We start from the raw sequence: 27,446 nt of genomic DNA on the forward strand, positions 1-27,446 counted from the left end.
AATCCACTCCCAGTAATCGCTCACTGCTACTGATCTAGCAGGATATGATAATGTTGCCAAGAAATATTGGTTGAACTGTTTTCAATGAACAAGTGTTATGTGGGCTGGGTGAGAGGTTTCGCGAGACGAGCTGTTTAAGACGCGTAAAACGTGTGTTTGTGCAATCAGTTGAAGGGCCTACGGTGAGGGCTAGGGGTTGAGTTACAGGTTTTAAGTGATCTGCACACCCTGCAACTTTTAATTAAATAAAAAAAATCTTTTTGATAAATGCTATACGAAATCAACGCTGGGGCGATAGAGCTCTGAGAGCTAGCCCGGTGTGAGGCCCTGTACCTTTCTCAAGGGCCCGTTAATGTCACGTCATTCCGATTTTACCTTTTTAGCTTCCAGATCTGGCGAAATAGGACTCCAATTTGTGGTTTGCCGTTTTTGTGGTTCGTCCGGGTCACGCAACAAAGCGGCAGTAAGAATTAATCCTATTCTCTCGTCACGGCGCTCGTAACTAAGATACAAAGCATCATAAGCTTCCCGTATTTTTCGTTTTGGACTCTCTGCAAGGGTCTTTCCCCTGAGTGAAGACATGGTACCATAGAATTTTCCGGCTTTTTCCGCAATACTCATTAAATATTCGTCCGACGTTTTCCCCTCTTGTAACATGTTGTCTACAATAAGGAACAATTTGGTATCTAATAAACAGTAAGGCGCATTCTTTGCAACATCCACGATGCTTGAATATCCGTTTATCTTAAGAAGTTCCTTCAGCAGTGAATTCGTGGCTAGTACATCTCCCATAGCATCGTGAAATCCCTCTATCCAGTTTGTTGCGTTTGTTTCCGTTAAAATAAAATCTTTTTCTACCATTTCTCTTGAGTTAGCACATTTCAACTCATACAAATAATGAAAGGTCTGGATCTTTTTAGTTCGTACATGTATTGAGAACTTTTTGAATAAAGTACCAGCTCTCAGATCATTTTCCTCGGGGAAAATTTTAATAGCGAGATGATAAATGTCGAGCCATTTGATTTTCTCTAGAATCTTACTGCCTTCTTTCTTTTCAGCTTCCGATTCAAGCCTTCTAAACTCTTCTACCAACATACTCCAGTCAAACAAAGCATTGTAGGCCACGACGTATTCAACCTCGTGCAAGAATGCGCATAACTTTGACGCTACTTCAGCGAAAGTAGGTTTGTCTCTAAGAGCGTCTGGAGAGATCCTATGAACCCTGAAAGCATCCATCTGAGATTCAGCACTCTTGCAAGGGTTCACATATGTCATCCATGGTGTTAGTGTATCATTTTTAACTTTAACAACGCCTATTTGAACGATGCGGTCTTCCTTTCTGTCGAGCCCAGTGGTTTCAAGGTCTATAACTGCGTATACCGGCTCAAGAATTCGAAAATTCTTTACCTCAGAACACATGGTGAAAGAGTTAAGATTCTACGTGGTGAACTTGAACAGTTGTAAGAGGCTGCAAAGACAAAATTTAAAAATAAGGAAATTGCAATTATAATTTAGTTTATTAACCCTGCCAGTGTTTGATGGAGTTTTGTAAGGTGACTCTAACTTTTGATTCTGCGGACCAAATCCTATGATGTGACCATTCCGATGAAAGCTCTCTGCCTGTACTTATACATGGTGCTATTTGTTTTTCAGAATTTCACAAAATGAAGTTTGGAAATTTGGTCGAAATTTGCTTTCGGCTAAATTTGGCAGTAAAAGGGTTAAGGCAAGAATATTAGCGTTTTTCAATTTGGCCCAAAAAATAAACAGTCAATGCAAGGAACAGAAAGGTCAAGTAAATTCTACACCGTTTTGACTGACTTGTTTTGTTTGTTTTAGTTCAGTTCTCTTTTAAACTGCCCTGATGTATTCATCTTTGGCAAATCTTTGTTTTCTTGGTAGATGTTGGCTTTAATTATACATGAGCAACAGGGTGGACACTTGTCGGCTTTTAGTATGCAAATTCAGGGGCCTCTCTGCCATCACGTGCTTAATACCGCTCCTTTGATGCTTAAAAATGAATAATAAAAATACAGTCTAAACAAAGAGAAGGCGAAAATCACCTGCGGTGAAGAAACTTGACACTTCAGACTGTCTTTTACCCACTGGAGGGCCTCCAGACTAGGGTCGTTGCGAAGACAGCCTAAAATGGCTCGGGTCGAATTGAATTGAATAAATTTTCTTGTTCGTAGAGTATGGCTAACCTCGCAATTTGTTGCCGCAACTCGCTAGCCTTCCTATTTTTGATGTGTACTCTCGTTGTTTAAGGAACACTGTTCGGGTTTTGCTCGGTCGGTCCGAACCGACAGCGAAAATCCGACACGGTACTGAGCAGCGCACAACGGTTACATTCATTCAGCTATTTGCTCAATGTTCATTTTGGGGGCTAGCAACTGAAAAAGTGGAAATTTTGCGATCGTATGGGAACATAGTTTACGATAACACTAAATATTACTCACCATGGGCCGCATCCTGATTGGACGGATATTCCGATTTTGTGAGGAACCCTTTGTAGATTTTCCAGTGAGGCAAATATTGGACAGTATTGCTAAACGCTCAGAGGCAAAATAAAGGCACAGGCGAGACTAGTTAGCTGTTTACTCAGGCTATACATATAGCAGAGGAGCTATGTTTGACATTGATTGCTTTGACAGTACAATTGACTGATCTTAGGGTCATGGGTGCAATAAGAAATTAAATATTGTTTTGATTCCATATGTGACTAGTTCACCGAAACGGGCAACAGGTTACCCAGGCCAAGTGCGCGGGGGACTGGGGACAACAAGGGTTCTCGGAAACTCGACGGAAATGGACAAAATGGCTGTCTCCCGGGAACAGTTGTAAACTTGAGCAGACCAGTGCGTTTATCAGTTCTTGAAAAACGGTGGGAAACAACCGCTTTCCGCGAAACTGCAGGTCAGTGGCGAATCGTGAATAGGCTAGCCCGGTATACGATCACTTCTCGGAAACGATACGGAAACGAGTGCCTTCCGAGAAAACTGCTATTTTCGAATCATAAATCGAACGAGCTAGTACATGATACTTCATAGGTGTTTATAACTGTCAAAACACAGTATAGATTTAGTTGAAGGTTAAAGTTCGGCCACCAAAAAATTGTCTGAGCCTTTTAGCTGTTGAAAATTCTCAGATACCTTTGCGTACAAAGCTTACGGCAGGGCTTACAGTTTTTCAGCTTCCGGGTGAACTGGAGAAATCGACGGCTACAGACGAACTTGGTAAGCAACTAAATTTCGTGGAAACCATTTAAATTTAAAGCCTCTATCGATTTTTATTGGGAAAAGAACGAAATGTCTCTAGTGTTACTAAGTAGTTGTTAATTTTATTGCCATTATTTACTGTTTTAATTCACAGTAAATCTTTAAGTGTATTAGTCTACACGCCGAGAACAAAGTGAAGATCACATTTCTGTTAGAAAACACCTGTTTGTTTAAATTTTGGGCAATTTAAATTCAGGAAAAGTACGTACAGTTTTCTTAGCATCGTGCTTTTATCATTTTCGCTTACAAGTTTTATACGAACTTGAATAAAGTGGTAGTGAGGCCATAAACCTGAGTGGAGACTCCACAATGCAGTCAATAGAGTAAAAAACTAGGCAGAAGAGCTTTTCAAGTAAAGTATTTGAAAGAAACACAGGTAAGACTTCGACTGTTGAGGGCAGGCTAGTGATTCTTCACGGAATAGTATCATTTCTTTCACTTGTGTTAAAATTCAGTAGTTGTCTCACAAGACAATCAAGAGTCAGCGAAGGTGCAAACAGGAAATAATTTATCAAGCGAAGAGCGACTCTTAGGATCGGGAGGCATGTTGATCACGTTTACACTAACTTTTCAATTTTTAATAGGGCAAAATGTTGTGTCAGGGGAAACGAGGGTGAATAGTTTCCAAGAATCTCAAGGTGATCAAAGATTAACATACAAAGTAACAGAGGATGTCGTCATGCACAGGCGGAAGAGAGGGATATCCGTGCTCGTCCCCAGACCCACTCGGCTTTATTTACCTCCTGACCAAAAGAAACGACGGGTTCTGGGGGCGAGAGTGGGTGATATCTTGATCCCAGAGCTGTTCTCTTTTGTCCATGAGGCTGTGTAGAAAATGAGTTCGAGGGGTCGTTTTAACTGCAACGAATTTTTTTAACCGCTGTTTGGTAAACTAGGTGTGTTATTGTTGTTGTTGTTTTTACTGCATTCAGGCATTAAAGATATTCACAACCTTCTTTTTGTAGTTATCTATAATTCAAGATTTGAAATTGAGAAGATGGGATCCTCATTTGACGAAACTCCTCATTTAAATATGGCGCAGCACTGGCACGAGACGTTTGATCAAATCTTCGTGGATTTTAATCCGGACGAGTGGAGACTGTTGCCAACTAACGTGCCCATGCCTCAAGGATGGCGAACCTTTAAAGACAGCGCCAAGGTAAAGTTTGTCTGCGACTGCGGCAATTCCTGGACATCAATGAATGGACGTGTTATATTCTGGTTCAATAAAATAGGGGACAAGCCCGAATTAAAGCAAGAGAAAGATCAAGGCGACAGTGGAGATTCAGAAGCAGGAACGAACCGCCGCGAGAATGGAAGTATTTGTATGTAACTAGATTGTTTTGTTCTCAAAACGTTGCTAAAACGTCCAACAGTGTTGGCCCGAGAATGTTGCGAGTTGTTGGATGGTGTTAGAGGTAGCGTGCAACTCCCACCAATACTGTGACACACGGGAAAGATGTTCAAGGAGACCACGTGTAATGCGCATGCGTCGCCCCAGCAATGTTGAAAGAGCTGCGCAAACGGACTCAACATTGTTGGGCAACGCTTCGGCGATCACTGGACAAAAGAAATGTTGGGAGTTGTTTGCTCCGAAAAGTTTGACCAATTTCAAACTTTGCGCAGCAACTCCGACAACCCGAAACACCATGTGACGGAGTGGAAAACTACGCATCATGTAACTCTCATCAATGTTGGGAGTTGTTGGAACCTTTGAATTTAATATAGTTTGAGATGAATGCTCTTTTAATTAACGCCATTTTATGATTCCGAACCTGTAGAAATGTGCAGTCCCGGGAGGGTACTGCCTATAATTGCCTATAAGGGGAGGCTGCGCCCTAAAGGGGTACCTTTTTCAGGCTTCAGGTATATGAAAGGGTGGGGATTACACTAGTTGAAGTATTTGAAAGGGTAGCGAAATCTGTCATTTTGGTCAGTAAAAAAAGGCCCAAAAGGGCTAACAATTGCATTTTATGGCTGTGAAAATGTCGAGAAAACTTTCTCGAATTGTGATTTATTCATATATAAAGGATAGTGCATTTACAGAACTTAAGAGAGAGCAAATTTCTAAACTAGGTATGTGAAAGGGGTACCTTTTGAAGAAGCTATACGAATGGTGTCCTTTTCCTGCCAAATATTGTATAAAAGGGTGAGAGGGAAGGAGCCTTTTCCTATGAAACTTTTATGAGTACCCCCGCGAGTTGAGTTGTCGGCTCCCCAATGGTGACCTTTTAATTCAGTGATTAATGAGGCCCTCTTGGAAAGTTGGGAGGGAGGTATGGGTATGTTTGCCCCTAGTCAAAATTTCAAAACCCGTCGTTTTGCATATTGAGGAGGAAGCTTTATGGCTGTTGATATTTTACTATTTTATATGTACTTTTCTTCGTTCCTGTGGCAGTTTTTGCGATCTTCCCATCTCTGTGCCGTTTGTCGCCATTTTATTTGTCTTATGCGGCTGTTTCAGGTCCACATCACTTGAGGAATTTTCTCTTAAGGGAATTTTCCCTAAAATGGGTTTATTAATTTTGATTTCTTAGATCAGAGAGTACTCCCACACCTGCACTAGTGAAAACGTATCTTACACCTCACTTTATTCCGCTTAGATCTGGGTACAAGTTTTACCAAAACGAAAAACGTAATAACAAATACTATCAAACTGCATGTCAATCAATCCTTTAGATTCCTTGAGGTTTAGGCTGTATGGTCAGAAGTGCAAGATATCTGAGGGATGTGACAATGAAGAGTTTCAAAATCCAAAATGGTACAGGGAGGAGGTGGAAAAAGTCCTGAATAATGTTCATAAGAAAATAGGAGAGGTTGGTGGTTGCATTTTATGTTTACAAGCTGTTACATCTTGAGGGTGCTCGTAAGATTAGATACTTACTGGACGCTATACTCTTGATTAATTCTAGCCCCGGTTTGGTGGTTTGTGCATGAGTATTTTTAAGATCAGTTTGAAAGCTGGCCGGTGAAAATCATAATCAGTCATCAGTGGTTATTTTGGTTAACTGGCGGCGATACTAGACAGGGACTACTCCACGAACTTAACTTCTCGTCTTTCAAGTTAAAAATATATTAGAACCAAACGACAACATAAGAGAACGCGCTCCGATAACCTCTGTTTGTAGCCAACGCGATAAGGTTGGGGCCGTTTACTGCCCGTAGGATATACTAGCCATATGATGTGTATGTGAGTTAAAGTTGTTATAATATATGGAGAAACAGTTATTAGAGCGATCTGGTTCTTGAAAGCCGGCAAAAAAAACAAGTATTCCATGTCGGTGGAACTTGGATTCTGGATTCCAATCCTTAGGAGGATTCCGGATTTCTTGCGCTGTATTCCGGAATCCGAAGCCCAGGATTCCTGAGTCCGGATTCCCTTACAAGGGGCAACTCGTCAGCAGCCAGTAAAATTTGATGCCTGGTTTTCTCCTTTTGACACTTCAAATTTAGGCTATTTTACAATTATTCCTCGAGCCCGAATGGGCTCTGAGTCAATAGCCCATGAGGCCGAAGGCCGAATGGGCTATTGACTCAGATGCCATGAGTGCTAGAGGAATAATTGTTTTAGTAAAATCCATGCAGCTAGTTGGTCAAAAAATATCGAGACAAAACAACTTTAGCTAATTAAAGCTAGACTTTAATCTTTTTTGTCGCCCAAAAGCCGGCGCTTTTCGCTACTAGTGGGCTATAACATATAGCCTAGCAGTAACTCAACTAATCAGAACGCAGCATTGATCATCCTCGGAGACCCAGGGGCGGTCAGTCGGGCCTGGAGAAAAGGCGCGACAAAAGTTTTCAAGTTGAGGCGGAAAAAAAAAGCCCCTGGGTACTGACTCTCACCGGACCATTTCCAAACGGTCAAGAGAATGCTGGTTCCTGATTGGGCACAAAAAATTCTTCGTATTATTGTGCCCAATCGGCGAACAGCATCTCCTGAGTTCTTTTCGTGAGTTCGTACACGACGGCTATTATCTCGCCACAGTTGCTCGGTTCGTTCACCAAGCTTTCCTAACCAGAAACGAAGGAACTACCGATGAGTCGAAAAACGTTTCGGATGCTATCGGCAGCAGCAATTTAATTTGCACTGAGAAAATTCTGTTTCTGACGGATCACAACGTATCGTAAATAATAGGAAGTTTAAGATGAAGCGGCGACGAGAAAGTAAAAAAGAAATAGCTTGACAAGTCTGACAAGGCAAAACAACAACTTTGCACGTGCATCACACTTTTTTGTATATTTCTTTGCCGTCACTGCACGACTACCCCGTGAAAATGCCTAATTTCACCTTTTGTGAAGGACGTAAACAAGTAATGACAAAATCTTCTTTCTCTTTATGAACTTGGATATCGGGTTGAAAGAAATTCAGCTCCAGGAGAGTTCGCTTGCATTTGACAAAGTAAGTGAGTTGGAATAATCACGATAGAGACTGAAAAAATGTGAGTTCACTCTTCATGCGACGTTTTCGTGGTTGTCAGCTGTCGTGGCATATTAAACTCCCTAATATTTACGAAGGCGTGATCGATTCAAGCGTGAATACCTGCTGTAAGCTCAAGCTTGTAGTTTTGGAAAAGCGTCTTTAGTTTTCGTGTAGACAGTGGTTGTCTTTACACTAGGCTGTTAAGTAAGAGAGCTGCTAAGTTTTACTTAACCAAAAAGCGTGTGTGACGGCCTAAGCAAAATCTCAAGTAACTTTACTTTGCATCTTATTAAAACCGACTTAAAAAACCGAACTTGCGGTTTTCAAGCTTTGAGAAAAGCGAAGCATGTCAATCAATCTTAAGTACGTTACGTGGGAAAACCTGAAGAAAAAAGATAGGTTGTGTGTGAAGCTTTCTTTTACTTGAAGAATTTAAAATTTACTTGTCTTGAAATATTTCTTAGCTTATTTAGGCTCTGGTGTAAAGACTACCAGTATTTTGAAACGTAGCGGTAATATCAAACTGAAAGATTCCCGACAGCGTGCATTTCTTTGGTGCATGAGCCAGACAAGCCGTGATCGAATCAATAGCCGTCGTGTACGAACTCACGAAAAGAACTCAGGAGATGCTGTTCGCCGATTGGGCACAATAATACAAAGCATTTTTTGTGCCCAATCAGGAGCCAGCAATCGCTTGACCGTTTGGAAATGGTCCGGTGAGAGTCGGTACCCAGGGGCTCTTCCGCCCATGCTTGAAAACTTTCGTCGCGCCTTTTAACCCGGCCCGACTGACTGCCCCTGGGTCTCCGAGGATGAGCATTGATAATAGACCAGTAGTTGGATTTCACTGTTTTGTAAGATCTTGGCCCCTAACCGATATCCACTGCGTTTCAGGTTTTTTATGGTTTTCCAAAACCCGTCATGGACGAAAACAGGAGGCGTGGCAGGCCAAGGAGGCCACATGATTCCAGTCGATGTCAAGCATGCCAGGAGGGGCAATGTAGCAGCAATCGCAGGAGATAATTCTCTCTCTTTTGTTGAAATTAAGATTGCTATAAGTTGTGGGTCGTGATAAATTGGCTCAAGACAAATAGGCTCGAATTAGGTTTTATGAACAATTGCCTACCTACTGGTGTCCACTAGCTTTCGCTCGTTTTCTTTTTTCAGTATTCCCTTTGAATAAATGAACTATTCCCTTTTTGAGCCTTCAAGCCCTAGCTACAAGCAATGATTTTTTCCTTATAATTTCTCTGTATAATCAAATATTAAAAGAATAAAGTAAATGCTTACCGAGAGAAAATGTGTCAATATTGAAGCAAATAATCCCATGCAGCCTTTTAGCTTTTTCATTGGTTGTTTGCTAAGCGTAATGTTACTCAAGAGACTATCACGTTCAAAATTCACCCTGTGTGCGTGTATAGAAATTGTTAAAAACAAAAACAACAAACAACAAACAAGCCATAAGAACGGTACCAACTAGAAAAAAATACTCGGGTTGTCATTTATTTATTAATTGCTTTTCCAATTATTCCACCCTAACGTTTCTTGTTATGTATGTGATAATTACACTCTGAAAAGCCACTATCTAAGTTACATTCATTGTAGCAATGATTATAACGATCACGATATAGACGAACACGACGATAACGATGAGACCTGTAGATAAGGACTTGACCGATAATGACAACGATAACGATCATGACCGTAATGACCGAATGTTGATGAATACTATACATTAGTAATGGCGGATCCAGATATTCAGATAAGAGGGGAGGGGTGGGGGGGGGGGGGGGGGGGGCTTCGGGCTTCAGTTTGGTCTAAAAATAAGGAGGGGCTGGCCCCTCCCCTAGATCCGCCACTGATTAGTGACGTAAATGACACATCTTCAAGTGAATAAATGAAGGATCACAGGCATTCAGATGGGGTGGAGTAGCAGGAAATTCCTCCCCTTCTTTTTTTGTTTTGCTTTCCACTGCATGCAGTCTCCAATATATGAACGCCTGGAACAGGGTAACTGAGCTTATAACTGAGGATCGTTTAGTTATTTTCTGTTTTTCTCATAGATTTAATAGCAGTCTAACGATTCAACTTTGTCAGTAGTTTCAATGATATTAAAATTCTTACGTTCTTGTAGCACTACGGAGGCCAAATTAAAGTGACCATACTGAATTTTTCTAGTAGTGAAAAGAGAGTATTTGACATTCAATCTTAAATTTCTCATTTTCGACAAGTTAAAAGCTTTCTCACTGTATTACGTATATCCCGGCACCAGTATGCATAAATCACAGGATTAATGGCTGGTAAAGTATAAACTAAGTACAGAAATCCTGTAAATACTTTAGGATAAATCTGTACGTGATCCTGAAACTTCCACAAAGTTAATGTAACAAAAAATGGGCACCAAGACATCAAGAAAGCGCCAGATATTGTTACAAGCATCTTGGCAGCTTTGAACTCTCTGTTAAGGTTCGTGATATGACGACACCTGCACGAAGAATTATTCGCACTTCCTTGAGTGGTTGTCGTAGATTCTTCGTATATACCCGGCCGCACTCGCTGAGCGTGGTTTCGGGCAATGCGGTATATTCGGAAGTAAATAAAAGACATGATCGAGAATGGCATTACAAAAATCAATATCCACTCGGCGGTCATGTAAATGATCTCGTAAGTGATGTGTTCCACGTAAGATTCTTCCTCCCCGCAAATAACTGTCAGCGGCCTCCATATCAAAGGCGGTGATGCTAAAGAAATTGCAAAAATCCATATAAAAGCGATGGATATGAACACCCTTTTTCTATTCACAAGGTTCGGGTATTGCAAAGGTCGCGTTACGGCGAGATATCGATTAACAGCGACCGCTGTTTGAGTAAAAACAGAAGCTGACGCGCAAAGGACACTTGAAGCTATTATTACGTAGCAAGCCACGTCGTGAGGTGGGCGCCAGTTTCGTTTTATCTCCCTGGTCGTGTTCGATGAAGTCTCGATCAATGTAAACAGGAAATCACTGATGGCTAGATTGGCGATGAACATGTTGTCGATTTTGTGAAGGCGTCGGTTGATGCAAATCACCACGAAAATGAGGATGTTGCCAATAAATGCCAAGGCGATGATGATGATGATGTAAGTTAACTGAACGTACCACAGGACCGTGGGTTGTGGGGGACTGGAGCTTCCGCCAACAGATGAAGGAATCATGGGGCTGTGAGCAAACAAAAGCGAGGGTAAATAATTTGAAGGCAGCAATGGGTTATGCAGGTGATTCAAGATAACATGTAAAATGGGCTGAGAGATCATCTTTTAGAGAGTCGATCGTTGTTTTGTCGAACGACCCCAGGAGAGTAAACTGTTCACATTCGTATAATTTTTATTTGTTTGTAAGATCGATTTGCAGGGAGCTCTCTTAGTTTGAATGGACGGAAGGAGCGGATAAGGTTTTCCACAAGTTGCTCGGTAACTTTTTGGCAGCTTCTCGCATTTCGAGGAATGTTTTTCGTTTCGATCATCGTTTTGTGTTTTTGAGCAATTTCTCTAGTTATCATCTAATTCTGAGATATCGGAGCAGCTTTTAGTGCTTAAATTGGCCTTTTTTCCATATTTCACAACGTTTTAGTGGACAATTTATGAGTTTCCTGTAAAAAAAGAGCCAAATCCTTCCCCTGGGGCAGATCATGGGCGCAAGATAAACGTAGCCTGCTGCTAGGTCAGCGATTTTTAGAGAAAACTTAAAATGGTGGACGATCGAAGAGTCACACTGGACTGACTTGAGTGTCTCGGGTGAAGAAGATAATTCAACAATTTTATTGGCTCATTACAATTTTTGGTTTTAATTGAGGAAAAAGTTATTTAGCAACGCTGGTTAACTCGCAAAATTGCACAAAATGCTTAGACATCTTACTTTCGTTGTAGAATTTGCATATTTTAGCATCAGACCAACTTTTGAGCAATTTTTTGAGAAATCACTTGAAACCTTTTGGAAAATCTCGAGCAACCTGTGGAAAGCCCTAGGGACGGGCCAAAGGTTTATAGAGGTGGTGGTGGTGGTGGGGGGTATTTTGCTTTTGCCCCCGTGCCTCTTCCCAAACCATCCCCCGCTTCTAGATTTGATGCTCAACCCCACGCTAGACTGGGTACATTTGAAACCAAGATGGCCACCCATAAGGGAATTCTTCCAGGAGTAGGATCTCGATCCCGACGATTTTACGGGGAAAGAGGGGACTGTGAAACGACTACCACTGAGCAAGAGAGAATAATTCAATTCTGTCTTGCTACCAGCAGTTACGTAGAAAGTTCAAAAGTTTGAGTAATATACTTCTATACAATCTGTGTGTTTACAGCGAGAGTTCACTTTGCGACGTCCTTACCAGTTATGTGGTGAAAAACAATCCAGAAGTTCAGAAATCCCTATTCATGTTAAATTTTATCCTTCACCTTTGGTCAGTTGCTTTTGAGGTTTCCTTAAGAGCTCTTCTATTTAATTAATTTGATTACTTAACAACTCGACGTGATAATGTTTGTTAGGTTGGCATGGTAACCTGTCTCACCTCACTCACGGCTGTATCAACAACCATGATATCTTGCGATCAAATTTCATTTCCCCGGTGCTTCTTCGAAATTCTAATCAGAAAATTCACTTTAATAAAAACAGCGATAATTAACGAAAAAGGAAAAGCTTAACAGGCCAAGGATACTTAGGCTAATTTTGATGACGATCAATATAAATGCTTGTTCGCGAATCTAAATTTTGAATATATTATATTCATTTACATCTTATATGAAAACCTAGTTTCGTTGTCTTTATAGTCAGAGTCTCGATCAAAATAAATAGAATGTTCTTTTTTTTTCATGATTTGATTTCAAAACGTTCCAAACATAATTTAAAGCTAGCGGCACTTTTTAATTTAAAGCGAAAAAAAATATAGCCTCACCTCAAGTGTTGAATTTTCTTTTAACTATATCCGTTTTAAACAAAGGAGACAGTTTTTATAGTGTTGCTAAAAAGGAAAAATAAAAACAGAGGGAAAAACAAACATTTCAGCCAAATATCCGCAAATGAAAATGACCTAGGCGGCGATAAGGTATATTATTCACTCTATCATGTACAAAATATTCTCTCCGTGAAATCGCTTCGCATCGATTCCACCTTAATGCTAAACTTGCAAGAACATCAGAACTATACTATCTATAACAGCTTTAGTTTACAAACAGAAAAAAAAAGATAAAAAATTACGTAATCCGTTTGTCTTAATTCTAAAAAAATTGTGACAATTATTTATTTTTTACTGCTGTGTCTTGAAAAGTTTAAAGTATAAGGGCTGTATAACTCTTACCTCAAGAGGGACATAGAAGAAATTGCTTATAGTCATTTTTAAAGTTTTCTTTTTCCTCTGCAAGAAAGCTTTTCGGTTGTTCCATAAGTGTTGCTGTTCGGTTTGCAGTCTTATACTTTTTGCTAATAACTTTTCAAAAAAAAACTTTCAGGGCAAGAAAAATTTTGCGCTAATCAGAAAAAAATAATCAACGGAATTATACAAGAAGACAGAGAGTCGATCCTTCACAACCTAAAATACAACAAGTCAGTTCAAGTCGTACAGAATATGAAGGTGACGCTAACATCACACTCATTTGTTTTTGCGTCTTCTTCACAAACCTTATAGCCATGAAACCATGAAACTGTCAATTTACCTTCATAAATCTCCAATATTACACTTGACAGTAGATGACCATTGGAAAACTAGAAGCTATCATAAAAAGTTGACAATCAGGCCACATGAATTTTTGTTGCTGTCAGAATTTATATGGCTTCATTACGTTTACACTTTAACGTTACGACTCTGGGTTTGATCTTTCCTGATCTTCGTTCTCTATTTTCTACAGTGTCCTTGTAGCCGTAACAAAATAATCTTTTATCAGTACAATTTCTATATCTTTTTGTTCTTTAAGCGGGAAACAAACAGTCAGTTTTCTGACCAATTAATGAGCCATGCTAGTGATTCTTAAGAAGGCCAATAAAGTATATTTTCCCATTGTTTATATATGCAAAAATACTGCGAACAAAACCTAATTTTTAACTTACCGATGATCAAGCATGAAGCCATTTCTCGCAGGCGTTGTAGTCATTTTCACTCTCGCTACGAAAGGAGATTGATTTTTGAGCTCTTCAGTAGCAGATTTTACTTCAGGAGCCTGAAGAAGCTGATTCTTTTTGCTCTTTAACGACACTCAAATATGAGTAGCAAAAGTTTTAGTTGCCGAAACGTTAGCTGTGTAGATACCTTTCTGGGTTTATTTTCATCTATTTCGAAAACCTTAAACTTTCGTAACAGACTAATCACCACTTACAAGCTAATCCTGCTTCTCTCAATACCATGTGATTTGATATAGAAATAGTACCTTTCATTGTTCGCTCTTTCCGGTCAATTTCAAAATGATCGGTTTAGACAAAGCTTTCAAAGCAGCTTTTGAAAATATAGGTATTTGCATTGCCGTGTCAAGACAAGGCATATTTGTTTATCTTAGAAAGAGAGCTTTCAGAATATATTACACTGCTCATATGCTTTCAGCTGTTGCAAATCGCTTAAAACGAATTTTCTGTAACATTTGTTAGTTCAGTTGTCAACTTAAGCTTTGCTATTAGCCACAGCTAACGGAAAACTGTTGAAATTAAATAAAAGGTATTTAATCAAATGTCACCTTGATGACCTAAAATTTAACTTTGACAGGAAAGAGCTTTGTTTTGCTATTTTGAATTTGAAAACTTTTTAAAAATATATTATTATTTGAATGAACTAAAAAGAAAACGTGTAAAATCATCAAAAAAGGCCCTAAAATATGTAAAGAGAATGTAAAAAGTGTGAACATTTTGTCCGGCGATATGACTCAGGTTATATTTGGCCACATATATCACCAAAAATTAAACTCTCGACGGTGGCGTTGCTCTCTTTTTAACACAGCCGTATTTGGCTATCAATAGGCCTTTTGCAATAGTTAGTCACGTGATCAACTTTCTGTAAACATGAAAAAAGCTTTGTTAGCAGGAACTGAAAGAGCATTTTTAAATTAAGTAATCTGTGAATTTTCATTCGTATAACTCAATAGGAGCGATTGCAACGGCCGCAGAAAATTAGATTGTATGAGAAAAACAACTCTTGCCACCCAGTCACGGCTCGAGTGGTTTTCCGTACAAATCCTTGTAAATTTCGACTGTCGTTAAATCTTTCCCTTATGCATTTTAGGGCTCAAATTGCCTGTTATAAATGAAAAAAAGGAGATTTGAGCCGCATAATGTTTAAGGAAATATTTTACGACAGCTTAAGAAAATTTCCTAATTTACAAGGGTTTGTATGGAAAACCAGTTAAGCGTGAAGAGCGGCAGGAGTTGTTTTTCCCATACAAATCCTTCTAATTTTCGGCGGCCGTTGCAATCGCTTTTTCAGATACACGGCTGAAAATTCACCGGTTACCTAATTTTAATACGCTCTTTCTGTTCCTGCTAACAAAATTTTTCAAAAGCGAACTGTTTTCATGTTTACAGAAAGTTGATCACGTGATCAACTAATGCAAAAAGGCCTATCACCTCCATAAGAAAGCACTTATGTCATATGTTTTACACTGTCATTCAAATCAAGACCAATCAAGACTCAGTAAAACACCATTGATCTGGAGTTTTAAAATAGTTTTTAGACAGCTGACGAAGTGATGCCAACTTTTAAACCTTTTGGTGTGAAATACATCATCCTTTTAGGACCTTTTCATGCAAACTTATCAAATAAAAGCGCAATGGTCTTTCGTGTAATATTTCGAGCAAGAAGGGTTGGAATTCTCTGCCTTTAGTTGCAACTGCTTTATCAAAATTTTCGATCACGTGATCAAAACTTCATCAAGTCGCATCACAAACGACGCTGATTTTCGCGAAGGAAGGTTAATTTATCATCATTTTTTTTTTATCTTGAAGCTCCGGAAAGTGTTTATTCAGAAAAGTTCCCCTGCATGCACTTATTAAAAACTGAACGACGTTGATGTCTCAAGAAACGGTAGGGGAAAGTTGTGGTTCATTTTTTAAGGATTCCAGTGGTACTGTTAAGTTGAAGTGGATGCTTGAATTTGGCGCAAGTTGTGCTGATTGCATTTTACTCTGAGGATGCATTTTATTCAAAAGCACGCGTATAGTCAAAAGAGCTGAGTGTTTTATATACTTAAGGTCTACCAGGTGAAGCACATTAATTTTATGCGTTAAATAAAGACAAGCAGACGGCATTTAACTAAATCGAAAGCATTCACATTGAATAACTTTGCTTCCTGTTCTTTATGTGCCTGTCACTTTTGAAATTCACTTAGAATAAGAGGAATTCAAACAACATTTCCACTGAAGATTTCAATGTGTTCAGGAAGACGGAAATCTCAGCTTTTCCGTATTTCGATGAGAAATATATGGTTGGCAGTTTTATTGGCAAACATTCCGTAGTCGAACTTATTCCTTACCTTGTTGAGTTGACGAGGTTTGCTGTAGCCATAATATCAAGTACATCAAGTAGACGACGAGGCCATCAAAGAAGGTCAAGCTAAAATTGAAAACCCAAATATTAAACTAAAACCGTACATTCTTTGTGTTTGATTACCATAATGGAAATAACTTTGGCGCTTAACAGGAAAATACTGACATTAACCTTAGCATTTACCTGTCAGCTTTGTTTGCTTTGTTCTTTAAAAGCATCCGTGGTCGCTATTTCATTTAATTTTCCTTAATGACCGCCATTACTTTTTTCCAACAACAACATCAATACATCGTCCTTGGAAATGTTACGGGAATTAATAAATTTTACGACCGCTAATCACCAAAGGCAAAATGCTTTGATCTTTTATCAAAGTCTCCCTACTAATTCTTGAGGGAAGTGTATGGGGACCAGTCTGGAGAATTTGTATGTGTATCAACGTATTGTACCTACATGGGATGTTGTAGCCTGCCTGGGAGGCGTCGAAAGGGGTAGGGGAGGAGAAAGAGAAGTTAAGGGAGGGGAATTGGGGAGTGGGAAGAAGGGAGGGAGGTTGGGGAGGGAGGATCTCCTTTTTCCATTTTGCTTTTCCCTCCCCTCCTCCCGCCCTCCCCGTTTCCTTTTCTACGCCCGCCGCCCAGGATAGGGTGGTTGGTGTACACAGGAGCCCAGGAGCCCATGACCCGGATTGTGCAACTTCCATGTGCTCATGTCACGGCGTTTTTACCGACCAGTTTTATTTTTAGAACGTTTTTGGCGCGAATTTTGAATATCTTTAAATTCCACAAACCAGTCAGCAAAACCTACAGACCAAAATATGATTTTTTTTTGCCTTTTAATAAAGTTTAGTTTTCCTTTTTGATATCTTATACTTCGAATGCGCTCATAGACATTGTGGAGATTCTATTTTCGCGGGAAAAAGTGCCCTAAAATGAGTCTAAAAATAAGCTGGTCCGTAAAAACGCCGTGACGTAGTCTTAGTATGGGAGTTGCTCTCTCCGGGGTTATGGGCTCTTAGGGGCTCCTGGTGTACATCAAATCAGTGATGAAAAAAAAAAAGGTTGATAGCGTAATGCAAGGCTGATCGCGCAGGGCTAAAAGCCAAGTTTTCAGTCAGAGCACTTGTAACCTTCAATGTGGGTTGCAATAAGCAAAGAGGGAATTCTATTGAGTGCCCGTTAGAATCAAGATTCATTTTTGGGTATAAATCTTTTCCTACGACGCTTGCTATGAACACTGATACTTGATTATCCAAAGGATATCCGTCACGCTAGCGAAGACGCCAATTATATCACTGGTGAGGAATTCACATAATAACTCTGCTTGGGAATTTTCGCTCATCCCATGTTTATCTTGTGACTTAGTAGGAGTAATTCGAAACTATCTCATCTCTAAAAGAAGCTTTTAATTTGTATTTTTCTCAGTTCCTGCGAGATTGCTCAAATTAACTTTCTTTCTTTTTTCAATGCTTTGTCAGGTGTAAGAATCTGATTGCTCCGATGTCAGTTTTCACAACTTTGTTTCAACGAGTTTCCCACATTGGTCCATTGCTATGACAACTTTTCCATAAAGCAGCGAGTCCGTCCGTCATATCATATTTTTAGTCAAGCCCCTATGACCCCTGTCAACGTCGCGTTTGTAGGGATGTTTGGGTTGTGTGTGGCCTAATTACGTTGTGTTGGTCAATTTACCTGAAACAAAGTCTTTTATGCAAGAAACCACAGACCCAACCCGGCTACTTAATCGTTTCCATTTCCGTATCATTGGTGCAAGTCAAGTTATCACATCCCTCGTTTCTTTTCCGATAAGAAACCTGTTTTTCCATACATGCTCATTAGTAGAAGTTGATCAAGCGCAACAGATATTAAAAATGATGTTCAATCAGAAAATTGTCGTGCTCCAAGCCAGTTGACAGACGACGCTTTTTGAGCGAATTTTAATTTGTAACTGAAGGAAACGACCAATCTTTTTTATCGACAAAACATCCGATGCTATATACTTGTACATGTTTTAACTGATAACCCCTGTAGATGATGATTTATGAACTCATGCTTTTAAAACTGCTTTCTCACGGATTTGGAACCATCAGATTGTTTTTCAAAAAATGGTAACAAAGCCTACTGAAATAAAAAAGAATGGAGCAAGAGTCTTTGTTAAACGAGACTCGCGTTCACTCAGGTTAGGATAGCGTGACTGAACAAGTCAATGTTTTGTTTTGGCATAACGTGAATTCTGAGCATACAGTTGTGCTGTACTGTACAACTCTCAACGGGAGGACCAAATCGTAAGATCTTACATCTTAATGTAGTTTGGTCAGTAGATTAGAATTTTAGAGAAAATTTAAGAAGCAACGATCCCTTTTGGCGGGAACACACGAAGCTGAAATTGACAAAACGCAATCTACAATAGATTGCTGATGTCATTGTGTAAATGTGGCTAGTTGATCTGCGTTGCTCTGTTTTGGGTAATTAGAACTACCAGGTAAATATCGATTAAAAAAACTTACCCACCTTTGTTAGTGTTTCTCACTAGTAACTTGTAAAATGCAAAACGGTACAATTTGGAGAATATTATTTCCTTCCTCAGACTGATTGACATATCGTAATCGGGCCTTATGTGCCCGCTGTATCAATTACAGCGGTATTGTGCTGCAATCCGGTTTTACTTTTCCGAGCAACTGAGATGTCGCACATGCATTTACTCTTTAAACCCGAAAATGAAAATCTAAATTCTCCTTTGTTGCCGCTATTCGTTGCCTATAGAAATGGTGGGGAGAAGTTGTTAAAATATTAAGCAAAATCATCTTGTGTGATCATGTTGTTAATTCTTAAGACCACTCTGTCTGCTCTGTCATTGCAAAGCATTGATATTCCAAGAAGAAATTTGATGCTGACCTCTCTTAAAGCTTAGGGATTAAATCACGACCAAAAAAACTGCATGGCTCCCCAATTTACTTCTTCCTCTCTGAAATAGGAGTCAAGTTTGAACGGTACTACTAATAATATACAAAATTAACCTGAAGAAACGCTTGCTACGAAGGCTTTGGCTCGATTGTAACCCTCAACATTATAAACATAATCGAGTTATGATACTTACTTATTTTTCTGAAACTTTTTTTTTTAGCGGGATTTCACTGTAAAATGAGTGGTTTATCCCATGGCATCATATTACGAAGTAAAAATTAAAGAAGATAAGCTTGTGATGACCGAATTTTATTGAAGTTAATATATTATGGAAATTTTTGGTTTGTGAATAATTGCGTTCGAATTAATCTTTTAAGATATTAACTTCTCTTCCTTGGGGGCGAAACATATATTGAAAGTTTTAGTATTCTTAACAGTTAGGTCTCGAGAATTCTCTTAACTTATATGCTATTAATTTTTACTTCTCAAGGCCTTCATTGTTTGTGACGTAACAGATTACCTGCGCTTCTCAGTTTAGCGAAAATGCAATTTATAAACGTTTCAAACGTATGACAAGTTATATTTTCTCACTCTATGCAATTATTATGAAATGATTTATTTCTCTGAACTACACATTTCTAAGCAAAAAGGGTTGTCACAGTCTTTCTTGTTTGTCATTTCTACAAAGATCGCAAACAAAAAAGAATATCTTGTTTCCTTTGAAGTATTACTATCTTCCAATTAAAACAACATTACTCGTTTTCCAACCTATAATATTTACTCACGAGATTAAAACGACTGGAAAACGCACACTCAGATCGTTTGTAATTTAAAGGTACTGTAGGTATATATTCTATTTTTTACCTGAAAAATGGAAACAAAAAAAAAACACAGTTGCTAAGTTTTTTCCCCAGTCATTTTTTTTTTTGCGATTTTTGCATTAAGACTAACCGGCCTGTTGAACAAATGTTCTGTTTCCCATGTTTCTCATCTATAGGACGTAGATTAATTGTCAATTTGTTTCCATCTTTTGTGTCTGCATTTTTAATACAGGACTTCCGCGGCTGCTAATAAAAAAAGCTTTTAAACAGCAGGATTGATTTTATCTCTGAATTAAATGGATGAATAATTCGTATTTTCACCCTTCGGCTTGGTTCCGTTTATTCTCATTGCTGACCCCTTTTAGCCTCGCGAGAGTTTTGCGATAACGCGTATTTTTAGTACATAAATATGAAATGAAATTTTCTAAAGGAAACTCACTCTCATCCACGGATGTAAAAAAGTATTTTTATAGCTAAGAATTGTGGGAAGGAGACGAGAGAGACTGGGGAAAGGTACAGGCAGGTGGAGATCTGCCCTTACCTTGAGCCTTTAATACGTCCTTTATTTAAGTTCTGCGGCCATTTTAAACTCAAGTATAGTGTAGTCCCGTGGAGTTACGCCTGGGAATTTTTGGGTGGGGAGTTGGGGTGTGCCTTCCGTTTCACTAAATCCTGAACTTATTTCAGACCAAAAATGTCATTTTCACACCGGTTTTCAGACCCGGCCTCTACGAAATTATGTCATCATTACTTAGATTAGAACGCCAACAAAAAAGATTTCTTAAAATCTACTTCGAATTCGCATATCGCATTCATTTGGAATTGAAACGATGAATACGTTCATACACTTCTGTAGTTTCCTCGAAAACCCCACCACCAAAATGGGCAAAGTCTAAACCCGTCTTCAGACCAAAATGGTGCAGAAACCATACCCTTTAGGGCGGGACATACCTACATGGCTTATATATGGCGCCTATGATGCATTGAGCACTCTGCAATACCACGCTGTTTTGATTGTTACCACAAAAGCCCTACAGTGAAGCAAATTAACGCCCGGCTCATGCTGTTGGTGAGCAATTGTCATATTCATGACGTGTACCGTTTCCATAGAAACAGTAAACCTTTCTTCAAGATTGATCATAAAATTAAAGTCAATGTGAACAGTCTCTCTTTGTGAGATCCTGCGTGAAAATAAAAGAGCAAAAGATCACGGGCCCACCCACAGCAGTCCTTGGAAGCTTGTTAAAAGGTTAAGTAACTAAAGGCCTGTTTACACGGAGGTGGGAGACCCCAGGTAGGTGAGGTTAAGAGCTTATAGGTGGGGTAACCACCTGTTCACAAAATCTCTCATTTTAATCTGATCACGTTTACATGATAGGTGGGGTGACCATATGAGAAAACATATGAACAGGTGGGTTATCCTATCTAAGCAGGTTACCTCATCTACCTGGGCTCCCCAACCTAAATGTAAACAGGCTTTATTTCATAAAACTTGTGCGTTAGAATTTAGATCGATTTAAATCGGTTTGTTAGGATCTTGTAAAAAGGTGTACGCACGCGAGTGGTGATTATTGCGACCAACGTAGTTTTATAATTTCTTTCACCGAATCTCTCACTGCTTGAATCTTCCAGCAGTAAAGGATTGGGTTAAGTACAGAGTTCGCGTATAAAAGTGTCACCGTAAACCAATGAATCGCAAGGTTTGTCGCACTGACCCCAACTGACAAGCGTATGGCAACAGATGGTATATAGGGAACAAAGCAGCCAAGAAGAGACGCATACACCCACAGTGCTGTGGACACCGATTTCTTGTAACGCTTTATATTGAACGAGGAATTTGAAATTGATTCAGGGCTGTAATTCTGGATTTGGTTTTGAAGGATCCGCAAATTGCGAAAGATAATGAGATATGAAATTGACGAGACACAGATGCAAAACGAAATGCCAACGACCTGATACATGTTGTAGAAAGCCGTATTGGTAAAGAAACTGACTCCTTGTAAGGTACTGGTGCACCAGCAGATTAGCAAAGCGATCCGTGTTCGGTTGGCAGTTGCGACCTCTCTGTAGCGTATCTTGAGACGTATGCGAGCACTCGATCGACGCTGATGACCGACAGAGTCTGGAGCGAGACACCGACAGTGATTACACCAGCAACATCGATGATATTTCCGGCCAGCCTGCAAACTTCCGTTAGCCCCCTTCGTGCCGCCACCAGGCGTATAACGAACACTGGCTGTACAAAGATGCCGACGCCCAGATCCGTATGGCCAAACTGAGGTATAGAGCTTTCGAGGCAGCGTGAACTCTAGAAATTCTTCTGAGGCTTATCAAGATGAGAGTATTACCAATTACTGTCATACACGCAAAAATAGAGTTAATGACGATATTGATAATCAGTAAAGTTGGCACGACTGGTGGCAAATGATGTTGGTGAGACCGTACGTCACATGTGCTGCTGAAGACCCCTATGTTCGTTGATTTTGTAGAATTTTCCATCGATAAAGAAGATATATTTCCTGTACTAAAATAAAGATACAAATTACATCAGAGAATCGCTCTATAGGGTAAACGTGACTTTGGTTATCAGTAGAAATATTTTTATCTTTCGAAACAGGGCTTGCGAGAGTGTATAAAGCTTGACAATGAATGTAATTCCAGACAGTTCATATTAAAGACACCTGATCAGATTACAAAACTGCATTATTACCAATCCCAAACGAAGTCAATAATTCACATTAAGACACAAAAGAGTTCAACCCTCTTTTAGGTCAGTACACATAAAGCCTTTTCTTCTGCCGCCTGCCAATAAAACAAAAATATCACCTAAAGCACTCGAAAATTGAACCTTGATCATTCGCAAGGGTAATATTAAGAGTCAATGCTTCATTGAATATTCTGCCCTGAATGCCCTGCAAAACAATGCCATGAGATTTCTTCTTTTAGTTTTCGCAGAAATTTTTACTACAATTATTTGCAATTAAAGATACGCGGTAGGCCAGCTGATTTACTATGAAAAGGCTATTGCATGAACAACAATTTATATTTTCTAGGGTGTGGAAAAAGCATTTTAAATGGTTTTTGAGAATTTCAACTCGACATTTTCAAGTTCAGTTTCGTGCCCCTTTTTTCCACCATTTTTACACGACCAGGCCATTGTTAGCAACTTTTCATTCAGAATAAAAACTATGGTGGATTTTTTTCCTTCTAAGTGTATCGACAGTTAATGTGAACCGAAAAGTATTTTTATAAACTTAACTATGATTATAAGTGAGAGGCGTTAATCTTAGGTTTGACTTTTGCTAATGTAATTTTAAATTCACCAGGCGAATTGTCAGTTTTGCGAAAGAAAAGGCTAAGAGCTGCAACTACCTCAATTTATTTGTTTTAATGCTTCAATAGCAAAGTTGATTCATATTGTAGCCACTACGAATTTAAAAGATTTCATGATTGATTTTGAAAGAGTATGCAATAAAAACTTCTACAGTATACATGTACGTACAACACAAAAAGCAGAAATAAGTGCATGGTTCATGAACTAAAATAAAAAAGAAAACATGTAAGTGCCGAAAAACGAGATTTCAAGGCATTTTTAATTTTAATATATAAAAATTGTTTGCTTTATTTTAAGTGAACCTTCGAGAAAAAGCCTCAAAGTTTCCGTTGTGTCTAACATATTTCTCACACAAATTGTATGAAAACCTAACGCACTAAAATCCCCAAGGGTTTTCTCCATGAAATACATATTTCTAGCGGAAAGCATTAATTCCCTTTTGTTTTCGTACAAAGATATAGCTATACCGGAAAGCTGACCTTTAAGCGCTACTCCTTTGCCCGAGCTTTGTCGTTAGAGAGGATTTATTTAAGAAAGCGAGCTTTCAGAAAAATCGACTTGGTAAAATTATCAGTAATTGATAAGAACCCTCTACTAAGAGCTAAACTTTCAGTTTTGATCTTTAGATCCAGGCACTGCAATAATACTGGTAACATTTTACCTTTGGTTAATCGGCCTTCTTGGACGAGACAGTGACTGGAATCAAGGATAACACTTTACACGAGCGAAACAGGACAGTGTTATAATGATAACATTTTTGCGCATGCCCAAAATGGTGGAAACAGGTGTGTTTATTAAGGTGTGTTTAACTCACATAATAGACCCTTTGCAGTTGGTCATTCATGCTGTATCAATCCCCCATGTTGGAGAGCAAAAGATGCACTGTGACAAGACAAACAAAGGAAATTGCTATTTTAAATGATGTCAACTCTTTGTTTGTCTTTTTCCAATGCGCCTCTTGCTCTCAAGCATGGCGGTTTTGTACCACGAGGAACTACAATTGTAGCCACACAAACGGCCTATTGCAGGGGATTGCTTGATAGTGCGATCGTTAATAGCTAGTGCCCTTAAGGGGTCAGTCTGGTCAAAAAGAGACAAAGGCATTGTTTTTCGTTTATTTCGGCCCTTATTTTTATACTCATCTAGACAAGATTTCATTTATTCGAAAAATGATCAAAAAATAGTTTGGCGCTAGTGCAAAATTCATTTTTTGCAAGAGCTCCTGTTTTCAAAAAAAATTGTTTTGGATGATTATTCTAATTTTTTTAAACTAAAAAATTAGGGGGAATGTTAAAAATGGTGGAAAATTGGAAAAATTGGATTTGGGCTTTGTTAAAATAATAATTTAACGTGAATAATAGTAGAGAAATACCGGATAGTCCACCACTACAACAGGGTGCCTCTAAGGTTATTAGCGGACTAACTAGTTTATGTGTATACCTTCCCGACCCTAATTTCCTTTTCTAATATCATAGGTGACGAATTACTCCTTAATTTTGGCTCGAAATTTCAGCGTTAATTTGTAATTTCACATGTGAAATTACCAAATTGCCGTGGCAACCTGCCGTACGTCTCCGTTTCAAGATGGCGAGGAAGTTTTAAAATGTCATGAATGAAGATGTCGGGGCATAAAAAGACGCCTTAGAGAACCTGAACACACGAAAGAGCACATCAAGAAGGATTCTTAGAGCTATGTTGTGGAAAAATTCTGAAAACTTAAGGCAAATTTTAGCTCTAAGCGTTTGAGAGAGTGAAGTTCACGATCGATCGATACGATCCAGGATAAACAAGTCAAAAATCCTCGATTGCTGACGTAATTCGTCACCCATGATATTACTTGCGTTTTGTCCAAATCCTAATAATTTCCTGGACAAAACGCGCGTGAAATTATTCCCTAATTTCACTCGTCACCATTTGATTACACATACAAATCATCCTCATTTCTCCCCAAAAAACAACCAGAATGCCCCCTTAAAAGCAGGTGCGAGAAGACAATTCCTTCGAAAGCATTTAGTATGAAAACGGGCCAACATGCATACCAATTTCAGTTCATGCGCAACAGTCAGTTATGCTGCGAAAAACCAACCACAGCAGTGTTTTGTTAAACTATAGAATTTCAATACCCGCGAAACCACTTAAGTTAAAAAAAAAATTAAATTAAAAAAATACCTTTCCTGTTTTCTTGGCGCGCTAGAGAAGATGTCAGGACGCTCGCCCTACTAGTGCCCTGATAAAAACTCAGAAAAAACAGGACAAAAAGATAACCCCCCCCCCGAACAACGTGAAAATAAGACCCATGCCTGATCTGTAAAGTATGAAATGCTCTTCCTTTTTGTTTTGTTCACTTGACGTGTTCCATCTGTTCCTAACTGTTCCGTGTTCATCGGGAGTTTCGCGCCATCGAGTGAGCAGAGGAGGCTTGAAACTGAGCGCAATTCCTTAACTCAAGCTAAACTCAACTCCTGTAAAGACAAATTGGTCTTGTCTAGCGCTACCGACCTACAAACTTAACACATTATTTTCAGCGTTGGTGCAAGCAGAAAACCCCCTGGTGCAAAACCTTCGATAGAAACTTTGTTTTCTTTCACTCGCCTTTCCAGTTTCTTCCTTTCTGTTGTTTAACTTCGCGCGACGGGAGTTTTATGTTTTCTAAATTGTTTTATGTGCGCAACCAGAAATACAAAAATGACCGGGTGTTGAATTTTTCCCTCATGCGCAATGCATTTTACCGCGCGTCGCATCCTAAATCTCCGGGGACTGCCTGGGAACGAGACTGTGAAGGCCAAACTTCCCCTCAGTTTTCTGATATCAAGACAACCAATCAATAAGTAATCAATGAATAACTTTACTTTATTAAAAAAAACTTGCAAAAGACTACCAGTCAAAGACCAAACAAATCTTAACAATACCATACTTTTTTGCATCTACATAAACATGCAATATACACAGATTAGATCAGATCAGGCTACACGTCTTTTATTTCAGTTAATTGGTTCATAAGAACAAATGTAATTTTCTGTACAGGCGTTTAACTTATGCATTCTTTATTGTAATATCTTCCAGCTCTGAAAAAAAATTAACATACCTAGTATACAAGTGGATAAACCAAGACAAATTTCAAAGCAAGTTTGACGATGTTTCTTTCGCATTCGACGGTGGTTTTGATCACAAGTCATTCGAAAAATATTCAACACTTTAAAAGCTAGTTGAATAGGTTAAGAGATCAAAGTAAGTGTAATTGAAAATATTTTTGAGTTGATTGTATCCACGAAGTAACCTACCTAGAGTTAGTTTGCCTACGATTTGAGTGATTGATGAAGAAATTGCAACAAATTGGCACCGTTTTAACTGTCCAAGGCCCCTCATCCCCTCTTAACTATAAAATGTATGAGAAAAAGAAATACAAGAGGATTCGGGAGGGGGAGGAGGGGTAACAGCGGATTTTAAGAGTCTCTCCACCCTTTAATATACCTTATATTTCTTAATATCAGTGATTTGCATTGCCGATCGGAAACCGCGAAGGCTTTGTTTAAAATGTTTTTGACCAAGCCAAACAATATTTTCATCATGGCTCAGAAACAACCTGGAACCTCTGCAGTTATTGTGCCATTAATAAGTTAGAACTGGTTATGTTATGCGTCAGTTTGTGAGATGAGCGCGTGCTATATAAAGCATTAGGTTAAATCAGAAGTTCCAGATCGATCTTTCCAATTGGCTGTTGAAAAACTGTATTCATTGAAAACTGGAATTTTATTGAAACTTTGCTCGAACTGACCTAGTTCATAAATTTCCAATTTATTCATTTTTAATTACACTAAACTCAGAACTCTTCTTTTAAAGTGTTGCATGACAAAGGAATCACTCGCAGTTACATTTCTCATCCAGTTTTCGGTACGATTACACACAGTTCATTGAGTTTCTATGGGCTTAAGTACAAGTTTGAAATATCACCGAAGTACATGGTAAAGTAATAATTTCAAAAAGTTCATCTCCGAAGTTTAATGATTGGTGTCCATTATGTTCCTTCCAACAGTACTGTATTCTAAGTTGTTCTGCGACTCTGGAAGCTGTTAAAACGAAAAAAATTGTATTTGTGAGTTAACTTTCATGATCTCTAAGAATCACGATCCGCGGCTAGCGCTTATTCCCGCGCAATCCCTTACACTCTCAAAATCTTTTTTTCAATGTACTTTAAGGAAAT

At 39.0% G+C, this 27,446-nt stretch overlaps 2 protein-coding genes across 3 annotated transcripts; one reads left to right on the forward strand and one right to left on the reverse strand.

The window, feature by feature from the left end:
• The first annotated feature begins 4,248 nt into the window (after positions 1-4,248).
• On the forward strand, positions 4,249-9,149 carry LOC140943611 (receptor-transporting protein 4-like). Its single transcript, XM_073392732.1, has 3 exons — positions 4,249-4,603; positions 5,958-6,094; positions 8,593-9,149. Exons 1-3 carry the CDS (start codon positions 4,276-4,278, stop codon positions 8,719-8,721), a joined length of 594 nt encoding a protein of 197 aa, XP_073248833.1. The 5' UTR covers positions 4,249-4,275; the 3' UTR covers positions 8,722-9,149.
• A 361-nt stretch (positions 9,150-9,510) lies between these two features.
• On the reverse strand, positions 9,511-18,804 carry LOC140943598 (histamine H2 receptor-like). 2 transcript variants are annotated; one of them, XM_073392712.1, is made up of 3 exons: positions 18,698-18,804; positions 16,177-16,256; positions 9,511-10,897 (listed from the first exon to the last, which is right to left on the reverse strand). In XM_073392712.1, the coding sequence occupies exons 2-3, from the start codon at positions 16,206-16,208 to the stop codon at positions 9,916-9,918; spliced, it is 1,014 nt and encodes a 337-aa protein (XP_073248813.1). In that variant the 5' UTR covers positions 16,209-16,256; positions 18,698-18,804; the 3' UTR covers positions 9,511-9,915. The 2 variants fall into 2 exon arrangements, with proteins under 2 accessions (XP_073248813.1, XP_073248820.1); XM_073392719.1 differs by lacking the exon at positions 18,698-18,804 and adding an exon at positions 16,362-16,410.
• Between the last annotated feature and the right edge of the window lie 8,642 nt (positions 18,805-27,446).

Source organism: Porites lutea, chromosome 1 (assembly GCF_958299795.1).
Source record: "Porites lutea chromosome 1, jaPorLute2.1, whole genome shotgun sequence".
NCBI lineage: Eukaryota > Metazoa > Cnidaria > Anthozoa > Scleractinia > Poritidae > Porites > Porites lutea.